This window comes from Candoia aspera, chromosome 3 (assembly GCF_035149785.1).
Source record: "Candoia aspera isolate rCanAsp1 chromosome 3, rCanAsp1.hap2, whole genome shotgun sequence".
NCBI lineage: Eukaryota > Metazoa > Chordata > Lepidosauria > Squamata > Boidae > Candoia > Candoia aspera.
This window is the reverse complement of record NC_086155.1, coordinates 162,343,616-162,356,141: the sequence shown is the minus strand read 5'-3', so window position 1 is coordinate 162,356,141 and position 12,526 is coordinate 162,343,616. Positions and strand designations below refer to the sequence as shown.

At 38.0% G+C, this 12,526-nt stretch overlaps 1 protein-coding gene across 5 annotated transcripts in view; it reads left to right on the top strand.

The window, feature by feature from the left end:
• The window catches only part of OSBPL1A (oxysterol binding protein like 1A), a 67,003-nt gene that overhangs the window by 8,654 nt on the left and 45,823 nt on the right, over window positions 1–12,526 (top strand). For 4 of the 5 annotated variants that reach the window (XM_063299193.1, XM_063299194.1, XM_063299196.1 and 1 more), the window contains 9 exons: window positions 1,921–2,006; window positions 2,228–2,372; window positions 3,146–3,213; window positions 3,292–3,336; window positions 4,854–4,927; window positions 5,019–5,082; window positions 6,393–6,488; window positions 7,546–7,671; window positions 12,373–12,454. In XM_063299193.1, coding sequence (XP_063155263.1) covers window positions 1,921–2,006; window positions 2,228–2,372; window positions 3,146–3,213; window positions 3,292–3,336; window positions 4,854–4,927; window positions 5,019–5,082; window positions 6,393–6,488; window positions 7,546–7,671; window positions 12,373–12,454 — 786 coding nt within the window. The remainder of the gene's footprint in view (window positions 1–1,920; window positions 2,007–2,227; window positions 2,373–3,145; window positions 3,214–3,291; window positions 3,337–4,853; window positions 4,928–5,018; window positions 5,083–6,392; window positions 6,489–7,545; window positions 7,672–12,372; window positions 12,455–12,526) is intronic. The other variant, XM_063299195.1, reaches the window with a different exon arrangement.

Genomic DNA, 12,526 nt, shown 5'->3' with positions numbered 1-12,526 from the left:
TTAGGTAAGATAACTGAGAACTTATCACTGAAAGGCAACTGGAAACTGAATTTATACTGCATGCACATGTGGCACAATCTTCTCACTTTCAGCACCAAAATAAGTATTCAGATAAACATCTGCACACCAGCCACATGCTCTGCTCCTTTCCACTGTCTTCCATGCTTCCATGTGTTTGTGATTGGGAAAAAAAAACTAACACCCCTTGGCAGTATGATCTAAGATTAGATTATTTATTTCAGAATGTATGAAAGTACAGGGATTCTTCTCTCTGTGATTGCCTTAAGAATCCTCCAGCCTTTATAAATGTAAGCATAACAGCAGATGTGTTCTATGTATCCATCTTGAGTCAGATCCTTTCTGTTAGCAAAGAAGGGGATCTTTTTGCTTATTGTTGCAATAATGTAGTGAATCCATGAAAACCTTGGATGTTAAAAAAAACCCTCAAGCTCTTTGACTTGTTACACAAGTTAGTTTACACTTCTAACAGGAAGCTTTTGCATCAACTTTAGAAAAAGGAAGTATATGTTACATACTAAGAATCTGATACAGAATCTATTTTCTTCAGTGATGCAGTTTCTGATTAGATGGACTTTTGCATGCATATTCAACAAATAAGAAGCACAAGTCCTGCATTATCGGATTGCCTGGTGGCTGAAAGCATGTGGGTCCCCAGGAGGAACATGGACATAGACTGCACGCAGGTCTAAAGCAAGTTCTGTATGACATTATGTGGAAGATTTTTTTCTGCACAATGTCCTGTAACAAGAAAAAGTTACTTAACTCTCATTTTTTTAATATAAGTACAAAATATTTAACTGAAGGGTTAGAAATTTACAAAGAAGGAAAAGCACACACAAACTCCTGAACAGTTAGGTAGGTCTAGCTTTAGGCTAAGACCGAGTAGGCAGTAACCTATGGCATCAAACTGAAGGAGCATCAACACTGCATTCCTTCCAAATTGTTCTAAAATTGTGGAATTTGGTGCTCCCTAAGCTTGGTTGTTTGCTTGCAGACATTTCATTACCCAGCTAGGTAACATCATCAGTACGAGTGAGTGTGGGGTTTGCTCCCTGTTTACATATAGTAGCTTGCCCTGCCGGTTTTGGCGGGGGTGTGGTTTTCTAAAATTGCAAATCTTTGTGTCAGCAGGGGGTGGCACTATAAGTACATGTGACCTAGGTGCACACCATATGCATTGGTGCTGCTTTTAGGTATCACGTATTCACATAAAGATCACATTTTAATGTGAGAAAAAATACAGAAGGAGTAACTGCAATTAAATAATTTCAGAACTGTAATACTGTGTCTAATTGATGCCAGTTCTCTTCCAACTCAATATTTCTGCATACAATTAAGATTTCTCTGCAAGCAACTGTTGATAGGAACTGTTCAATTTTGCCTTCCTTTACATTTTTCCTTGTAGTTTGGAATTTCAGTTGTCATTAATAGTCTGAATTTGCTATTGAGATTCACAAAATGTTGTGACTGATACCAGGGAAAAAACCTCATGGTATTGTCAGGTTGTGTTTGTGGTGGCAGTTATTTGCATACATCGCATACAAGCTTGTTTCCTTGGTGGTCATCTGGGCATTTAAAATCACCAGCTTAGGATGCACATCCAAGTAACTCAAGATGCAACATAAGGGTGGCCCAGAACTCCCCAAGCACTGCTAATGAGGAGTTATTTGTTCAGTTGGAAATACTGAGATCTGAATGTGAGAGTTTATGTATGCAAACCTTGTACTTCACCATTGTACTGGTCCTAGTAGCTACTGTTATGAAGGGTAACAAACTTTAAGAGTGGGGAAGTTTAAATTTAACCTCCTCCTGCCATGATAGAGACTAAAGAAGTTGATTGCTGTTTCCTGGAAGCAATCCAAAATTCTGATATTGTTTTAATTAATTATTTTTACTTAGCTGTGGAAAGGACTCAAGAAAGAAAGCTTGAGGAACTCCTCCTACGAGCTGCACGAGAAGGAGAAACTGGAACACTTGCTGCATTGGTATACTGTACACAACACTATCATTACCTTACTTTTCAATTTAATGCTAAATGCTAATTGCTTTATGAAAAATAGAAGGGAGGCTTACCTAGTGGAATGATCAAGAGGCCTGGTTGAGATTCTTGCCTATAATCCTGACTGGCTGTCTCTAGGGTATCTGGAAAGATAGCACTCTGAAAGTGTATGGATGTGATAAATGATGTTTTTATAACTCTCTGTAGTTAAACAGATCAAATCCTCCTGACATCAACTGTACTGATCAGATGGGAAACACACCGTTGCATTGTGCAGCATATCGTGCACACAAGCACTGTGCTTTGAAGCTCCTAAAATGTGGAGCAGATACTAAAATAAAGAATAAAAATGGTACGTAACATACCTTCATCTAATGAGTTTAGATGTCCCCTATAAACTGAAGAGTAAAGGAGATAGAAATAAAGTGTGGTGCACAATTGAGCCAATAATACAGTATTTTGGCATTGTAAAAAGTATATGGCTTTGTATTACAGAATGTTAATCTACGTGCAGTACAGAATATTTAATCTGGGTAAATAACTACTAGATGTTGCTGGACACATATTTATCCTGTTACAGTTCTTATGAAACCATGTGCTCAAACAGTTTTTATTTATGCAGTTTATCCCCCACCTCAATGCTTGTCGACTCTTAAGTCGTATACATTCTATTAAATACATTTTGACCTTGCTGAAACAAATGCTGCCACTTACTTTATCTAATACCTGAAATCTTTCAAATATTAAAATTGGATAGTGCCGTGTTGTAGAATATATTTGGAGCTATTTAAGAAGAGATCTTAGATAAAATGACAATTAAACTCTGCCTCAAAGCAGGAGAGCAGCCATCTGTAGAAGGGCAAGGGGGACAGTGACCACATACATACCACAACGTCTTCATGCAAATGATACAACTTAGGTACTTGTAGCAGACGTCATGATACAAATATGTAATTGCATCATTTGTGTGACTGTCATGGCGCATTGCCACTTTGATATTCTTGCAACTTGTTTCAGTTTTTATTAAAGAGCCAGTCTTTTCTGTAAAACCGCATCTGCACTGTTGTTGCCATATTGATTCTGATTCAGATCTGTCAAGATAAATCAGTGTACTCTGTTGAACAGGTCAGACACCTCTTGCTTTAGCCCAAGGTGCAGAAATGAAACAAGTGCTTGGAGGGGGCATTGCAAAGGTGGGTACCACAGATCATCTCTTAAAATTACTATTACTGTTTATAAACATGACTCTTAACATTTTGATTCTTTTATAGGTGACCAACAAGATTCTGATACGATATGAAGGACTACTCTGGAAGGTGCCTAGCTTCCCCCACCCCCTTTTTTTTTTAATGTTCAATCTTTATTCTAAGCCTTTAATATCATAGCTTTATTTTAAGCTGAGACAGAGCCAATAGGTTTTCTTTGTTAAATGTCAAAAGAAAGGTAGAATATTATCAATAACTTGGGCAAAACTGTCTTTGCTAAGGCAGTGCCTTTTAAGAGCTGACATAGATGTAGAGCAGCCTCAGAGATTAAATTATCCAGTATGAGTTCTTGTTTTTAGTTTACATTATTTCTTCCCACTTTGTTATTTATAATTACATTTGCATCTCATCTGCCCTCAAGAAGTTCAAAGTTTCTGTTCAATTTGTTCTCTTAATGTTCTTGTAAAGTAGATGATACAAGGAAATAGCAACTAGCCTAAATTCACCCAATGAGTTTTGTGGTTGAATCCCTGCTTGAATCTGGATTTTCCTTACTCCCAGTCCAGTGTCTTAATAACTACGCCACATTGGCTCTCATATCTCATTTAATACTCCAGTGGCAGGGAACAAAGGAAAGTGGGACCCAACTAAACATCTGACTACTCTGCTGACTACAAGCAACTTTGGACTAGGCTGCTGCAATTAATTATGCATCACCAGTTAAAGCAATTGTATGTAATACACACAGCTTGAAACTTTGCTTATTCCTTGCTTTTATATTGGAGGAAAAATGGAACTAGTTACTGTTCCAGAAGCTTGTGTCCTACTGTCAACTTTGTGGCTATAAGAGCCAAATGGCAGTGGAATTAGATGTTAGCATTTGCTATCAAAAACTTCTAAAAGGCGGCATGCCTTTTACTGAAATATTTGAAAACTAGAACATTGCCCTAACAAAAAGGACACAGGACGCCACGGGCTGGCAGATCATTAATTGCAGCAGCTTGAGAAGCTCCAAATGAATAACCTGCTCCTCTACGGCTGGACCAGCAAAATATAGCTTGGGGGCAGATCATTCCATTCTAGTTTTGCCTGCCTTTGAAGATTTTAGACGGATTTGAACCCTAGCGCTGCCTTTCATCCCTGGTAGTTCCCTCCAGGCTAGTTGCCTGAGAAATAGGCTGATCCAGCCTTTTTTGGTTTGTTTGTTTGTTTCAAAGAATTTTTCCTGAGTTAAAATAATTTCTCTAAAATTGTAAGTAGGATAAGCATTATACACGTAGCATTGTCAGGCATTGTATAATTGGAACCAAAGACTTAATTCCTTGAGAAAAAAGCTTGCTGCTTAGATTACCCAGTTTTACTTCTGTAGATCCCAGAAGTCCATATCGCCTCCTTAGTTTGACTACCGTTAACTTTGCAAGTAAGCGAGTGGTTGCAAAATATGTCATTTGAGAAAATGTAAATCAGTTAGTGATGTACTTGCATGACGAGTATGATCTTACTTACTGTACCAGCATTTCTTACTGTCTCTTATAATTAAACAGTATAACAGGCTTTGATTACTGCAGACAATACTGACTACAAGAAATAGATAATTTTCTGTTGATTTTTAAAATTATTTTTTAAAGAGTTCAAGATTTTTTGGATGGAAGCCGTATTGGGTGGTACTGGAACATGGCGTCCTCTCTTGGTATCAAAAACAGTAAGTGTAAAACTTCATCTCTGTGGCTGGAATGCTGAAAATTGTTGTGATCAACTACTTATTCCCTCCCCCTTTTTTTCTCATTTGGAAGGGCTGATATTGGAAACAGTAATCACCGTCAAGGATGCAAGCACTTAACACAAGCCATTTGCACAGTAAGTAAATACATTTTTTATGTGTGAATAAAACGGATTAGTGTTGTAGATTTAGGTCAGGTTCAAATAGGCAAGCTATATATGCAGAGCAAATTAATTTTTAGCCAGAGCTACCTTCCAGGTATGTTGTGTTCTGGTCTTTGGTTTTACAGTATTATTATTTTTATTTGTGATCAACTTAAAGTTCATAAGAAAATGTAGAACATAAATGTTTAAATATTTGAGAATAATTTTTTATAGACTACAGCTTTCTGCATAAGTGATGTTTCAGGTTGATGATGCTGTTGTACATGCCTATAGGAATAATAACCTGGTAATGAAAATTATGATTTCCAGTTTTATAACAGTCATAAAGGTTTAAAAAACATTAGTACATAAATGTACATTTTAGAATTTATTTATACTTTGTCAAGTCAAAGGTTGAGCTAAAGCCTGGAATACAGTTGCAGAATGTTGAGGCTGGAGCCCAGGTTTTGCAAACAGTGTAGTCAAATGAGAACTGTATTTGTGTGTTCAGTGCTGTGACCTGTACAGTATGCAAGTAGCATATTAGCCTGCTTTTTATTGCTTTCTGCTTTTGCAAGTTACGAAAAGGGAACAATTGAAGCATTTGCTTCTGGCCACTAGAAATTGTATGTATCATCTCCAGACTTTACAAATACACCAGACATTCCCCATGTATTTTCAAGTCAACCTTTGCAGTTATACTTTACTAAAATCTTTTTTAAAACTTCAAATTACCAGGAACCTGAATATCCAATTCCAATATTTTGTTCTGTAATGCTCCCTCCCCTGCAGGCACACACCCACACCTGTGGAGCTTTTGTTGAATTGTACTCACAACCCTAAACAAACATTATTTGGTTCACCTAATACAGCCTTTCCCTGGGTAGAGTTCTGGAGTTTGTATTCACAATATATCTGGTGGGTGGAAGGGAAGGGCTGAACTAGAGTTTCTGGTTGCTGACTTTTTAGTTCAGGGGAGATCGGCCTTTTAATATTTTAAAATATTACCAATTTTTATTTCGTATTTTTCCAAAGAGAAATTTTTACTATGGACAATCAAGTGGGAAATCAATAGAAATTACATTTTGTTTCTATAAAACTTCATTTTTGTTTTATACTCTGGTCACTTTCTTTTTATTTGAAGAAAAGCAACCAGACAGATAATCTAGGCATGTTGAAACAAAGCTGAACTTAACTATAATGTTTTCTTAATTGTTCAGGAAATTTCTTTTGCAACTTTTGCAAATCTAAGTGTGTGATGCATTTATTCAGTCTATATATCTGCTCTCTGGTTTTTACTGAAGGTAAAAAATGCAGATGGCTGCCTCTTCTCCATCAAGTGCTTTGATGATACAATTCACAGTTTTAAAGTTCCTAAGGCTAGTCAACAGTCAAGAGAGGTAAATGTTTCTTTAACTAATTCTAGTTAACTTGTAGAATAAAGTGCTACTCCCTTGAATATGTATTCAGTTTTTTGATTGACTGAGTAAAACCTGTAATTAAGAAATACACTAGGATATGCTGGCCACATGATGTTAGCATTTTTTTTCCTGTTTTAAGACTATCTCAGAATTTAGGCTTTCATAAAAACAAACCAATCTTCAACAACTCAAATGTCATCACAATATTTTTGTCACAACTGTTTGATGTTTTGCATCAGACAGTTGTGATGAAAGTATTGTGATGAGATTATTTTGCATTCACAATATTTTGCATTCACACTTTGTTGCCTGCAGATAGGTGTGGATAAGAACCATCATGGTTTATATTCTGTAGATGTCATGGATACTTAACTTGTAGCCCCAGAGTTGAACTGAATTTAAGTCTTCGATGAGCCTCCAAAGCCCTTCTAAAAGTTGCCTTTGAAATCTTAAGTGAGAGAAAAAGGATACACACACACACACACACACATATATATATATATGGAGAGAGAGAGAGAGTGTAAAACATTGAGCAAAAAATTTAATTGAAAACCAGTCTTTATCCTGAGAGCATCCACATCTTGGAGTGAGGCTTTTGGCACATGCTCAGAGATCAGTTGTGACCTTCAGTCTGTAAAAGATTTCATGTCACGGGTAAGGTAAAGGTAAAGGTTTCCCTTGACATTAAGTCCAGTCGTGTCTGACTCTAGGGGGCGGTGCTCATCTCCGTTTCAAAGCCAAAGAGCCGGCGTTTGTCCATAGACAGTGTGGCCGGCATGACTACACGGAACGCCGTTACCTGCCCGCCAAAGCGGTACCTATTAATCTACTCACATTTGCACGTTTTCAAACTGCTAGGTTGTCAGGAGCTGGACTAGCAACAGGAGCTCACCCCGTCGCGCGGATTCGAACCGCTGACCTTCTGATCAGCAAGCTCAGCAGCTCAGTGGTTTAACCCGCAGCACCACCGCATCCCTACCGCGTCGCGGGTACAGGTTCTAACTAAATTGATTTCTTGTGTCACACTTTATTTCAGAACTGGATACATGCAATAGAAGACCATTCAGCATACAGCACACACTACTGTACTCAAGAGCAACAAAGTGATGATGAGGAAGAAGATGATGCAACATCCATGGCAGAGTTACAAGACTCGCTAAAAGTAAGAAAGAGGCTTTTTTATTTCAATTCTTACTACCGCCAAGCAACCTAGTCCGTGCAAAAGACTGTAAGAGCTATAGTCCAAAATATTTGACTAGTGCCAGGGTCGCCTACTCTGACAATGTGTAGAATTCTGGATTTCTTCACATGAAATACCAGCATAATATACTAATAGAACATAATGCACATCGATAGAACAGCAAACCCAGTTAAGGGCAAAATAGCTTTATAATATGAGTTTTCAAGTCCTAAGTAAGTTGTTCAGATGTGGATGTATTATTAGCTGTAGTTTGGAAAAGCTTATAATGTTCTGAGTGTTATCTCTGAATTGATACTCTAGTTTAATACAGTAGGATCTTCAAACCAGTACTTTGAAGAGAAGATTGGACGTAGGGAAATTTCTGGACATAATTCTTCAACTTTATACTCTGGCTTCACAAGGGCGTGGCTTCAGTTTTAAGTCTGTGGTTTTGAATATATGGTTGTGCTGTCCATCAGAACATATCAGGCATTTACAGGAGGACATTTTCAGTGGCAGTGCCAGATTCTGGAATTTCTTCCCTTGGTAGTCCAAAAGCTCTTCAAGTCTTATTTGGTCAAAAAGCTAAACTATATACAGGTAGTCCTTGGTTAACAACAGTAATTGGGACCAAGAACTCTGTCCCTAAGCGATGCAGTCATAAAGCACAATATCATATGACCAACTTACAACAGCAGTTCCAGTTGTGGTCATTAAGTGAATCCCATGTGGTCGTTAAGCGCGACATCACATGATCGCCATTTGTGACCTTCTGCTGGCTTCCCCATTGACTTTGCTTGTCAGAAGCTGGCAGGGAAGGTCACAAATGGTGATCACATGACCAAGGGACACTGCAAGTGTCGTAATTTCTAGCCAGTTGCCAAGTGCCTGAATCACAATCACATGACCGCACGGATACTGCAACAGCCACAACTTCAAGAACTGGCTGTAAGTCTCCTCATTCAGCACCATCATAACTTCGAACGGTCACTGAACAAATGGTCATTAACCGAGGACTACCTTACCAGAAACTGGCTCAGAATTACTAAACATTTCCTCAAAACGCTTGGTTTGAAATTTTCTTACTCTTAATAAAATTACTTGCCTTCTGTTATTAATATGTCCTTAGTAGCAAGCACGGTTCCCTGCATTCGCTGTTTGATATGTACAGCTAAAAATAAAGTGAAGAATGCAGCTTGAAATGAAAGAATGATTATTATTAGTTAATCCCATTTATCTCATATTTAGGTTTGTAAGAGAATAGATCCAGGGGCATTGCAAAGAGGATAGGATTGTTAACATTGTAGAAAATATCTTTCTCTTTCAAAACAGGAATTTTTTTTTTTTTTTAAATGTATTGGCTCAAGTTTTACAGTAGCAAGAAAATGAAAGCTGAGGCCGTAAGAGATGAGCATCATGTGCACTGTCACATATTTTTTATATATAATATATAATTTTATTAAAATTTTTAAGAAAGAAGATAAAAACTAATAGAAACTAATATAGAGTAAGAAAAAGAAAAATCAAAGAAAGAGCTAAAAGTGCAAAAGCAAAGGGAAATTTTTTTTAAAAAGTAGCTTCTGATCTTCTTTACAGCAGTTATAAGTACAATTATAAATTTATCTCTTGCTCTGTAGTTACAACATAACTCTCTTTTTTCTATAATCTATTCTTTCTAATCATCAGAACCGTAAGTTCATTTTTTTCTGTTTCACACACAAAGTCTATAAGGGGTTTCCAGTCAGGCACTTATTTGCTTATTTTTCATGATTTATCCATGCATCCATAATTTTCTTTCATCTTTCAGGTTCAAAGCAAGGCTGGGGAAGATTAGTTAAACTGTTTCATAAAGTACATTAAAACCAACAATTACAAAAAATAACCCACAATGCTCGAGGTAACCATAGAGACAATATAAGTAGATGTGGTTCTCTCTTTATAAACCAATATAATTAGGATGTCATTTACATTAATGGTTTTAGCATTCAGTAGGAAAGAAGACAGGAGGGTACCACAGTTAATTTTTTTTTTTTTTTGCTACTTCTAGCCAGGAGAGGGAGCTCATCTCTCCTACTTAAATGCCTCTTGTTGCTTGAACTGTAATAAAGTTGTTCGTTATCATGCTATAATGTGTTAATTAGCTTATTCCATGCCAGAATCTATCATCAACAGCTCTTTGGCAAATAGCCACTATCTAATAATATGATACTGTCTGCTTTGTGTTGCACATTTTGTTTCTCTTGATCTCTCTATTCTCTGTCATGCTATCCATATACCACAAAAATGCATTCTACCTATAAAAAAAAACTGTACAAAAATTTTATGAAATATTCTGAAAGAAAAAACGTTTATCCCTTGGAATAGTTTGGTTTTGACCATTCCAACCCTAATATTTTCTAGACTCTATAGGCTTTGCAAAAGTGAATGGCAAAACTGAGGAATTACCTGTCATGTTCACTGTTTCAATGTGCACTGTACATCGTAACATTTCACATGCCATGGTGCTGACACGCGTTTCTGTTGGGAGGGAGCTGCTGTGAGACCTTGTGCCAAGCTCTGTATCTGTGGAATGTGTTTGGGTTATGTGCTCTGCTCAAGGACTTTTCCCGCGGACCATCAGGAGCCGTTAGGAGCACCTGGGATTGTGAGCCGGGGGAGGGATCTCGTTTGTACCGAGGGGTTTTTAGTTTGCATTTGGCGCACTTTTTTCATTCTCAGCTTTCTTTGTGATCCTGTATACTATTCTTTAATAAATCAGATATCTTTATGAACCTGTTCATGAGTCTGATGGTGTTTTAGGATAGGCAATCATTACATACCTTTTGTTCATTCTGTTGTTATCTCTCCTTGGGTTCCCACTGAATCTGTGGGGAACTTCTTCATTCTCTCTTTCCTAATTCCTGTATGCAGCTTTGTCCATGAATTTAATCCGCTCAGGATAATTGTGTCCTTTTTCTTAAATGGGAAGAAGTATGTTGGTACTGTATAACTAGTAGCAGCAACTTTCAGGAAGAACAGTGTATGGTTGTTCTCTCATGGCATAGAAAAGGTTGAGGTCATTTGTCTGAAAGGCTGGAGAACAGAGGCAGTACTGACCTCTTAACTCATATTTTCTACTTCTGTCAAGCAATGCACACATGCTTGGTTGAGTGGAACCAGGAGGTTTGACAAATGAAAGCTGTTGCATATGCTGAGCTTGCCCTACTCCTAACAATAAAATGTAACACAAAGTTGCATGTATTATCTATTCTCTACTAATGAGTATTTGGTCAGAGATAGAGCTGACTTTTTTTAATGTACATACTAGATCTTTTGGAATGGCAAGGTGGATGGATGATATTCTAGAGGTGACGGACTCGTCCCTGGGGGAGCTGGGGGTGTTGACGACTGACAGGAAGCTCTGGTGTGGGCTGGTCCATGAAGTCACGAAGAGTTGGAAGCGACTAAACGAATAAACAACAGCAGTGAAAGACTTTGTATTCCTAGGTGCGAAGATTACTGCAGATGCTGACTGCAGTCAGGAAATCAGAAGACGCTTAATCCTTGGGAGAAGAGCAATGACAAATCTCGATAAAATAGTTAAGAGCAGAGACATCACACTGACAACAAAGGTCCGCATAGTTAAAGCAATGGTGTTCCCCGTAGTAACATATGGCTGCGAGAGCTGGACCATAAGGCAGGCTGAGAGAAGGAAGATAGATGTTTTGGAACTGTGGTGTTGGAGGAAAATTCTGAGAGTGCCTTGGACTGCAAGAAGATCAAACCAGTCCATCCTCCAGGAAATAAAAGCCAGACTGCTCACTTGAGGGAACGATATTAAAGGCAAAACTGAAATACTTTGGCCACATAATGAGAAGACAGGACACCCTGGAGAAGATGCTGATGCTAGGGAGAGTGGAGGGCAAAAGGAAGAGGGGCCGACCAAGGGCAAGGTGGATGGATGATATTCTAGAGGTGACGGACTCGTCCCTGGGGGAGCTGGGGGTGTTGACGACTGACAGGAAGCTCTGGCGTGGGCTGGTCCATGAAGTCACAAAGAGTCGGAAGCGACTAAACAAATAAACAACAACAAAGAGCTGACTTTTTTTAATATACATACTAGATCTTCTGGAACGGGACAGCTATAACAAATCATCATCATCATCATCATCTGAACATAATTTTGATAGTGACTTGGTATTACAGCCACGTCACCTTCAAACTGTTGTACTTCTGGGAAATTAAGACATATTTCCATGAGTAGAGAACATTTGTTCAAAAATTAAGACCATATGTAAATTTCACTGCCTGAAAATTAGTTTTCTGTATCTTTTTGCTGCCCTCTAGTGGTCATCTGGAGCTATGCAATTCCAATATGGTATGTCTAAAATAGCCAAAGTAGAAAAAATGGTAGCCTCATTTTGGCATTGTATTAGTCAGATCACTTAGCATGTGAGCTGCAGTGTGACTTGTGTAATTCTAATGACACTGTTTCTGCAGACATCCACACATTCAGTCCAGACATCTGTGGCAGGAAAGCCTTCATGTATACAGTTATATGCACAAAAGCTTATTATAATGCATGCCATTTTTAGTAGCTCCCTCTGCTTCTGGAACTCCCCCCCCCCGCCACATTCATTATTTATTATGATTATGTGAAGCTTTTATGTAATATACTAAATGCTTTTTTTCTTATCTCTCCAGATTGCACAGTCTTGCCAACAACGACTAGATAAAGAAATTTCCAGCTTCCAATCTATGATTAAGTCATCCGATAATCCCCAAGGTAACTTTTGTAATCAATAGGCAACTACATGGGTTATTTGAAACTTATTTAAATCCAGTTGGCATAAACAAC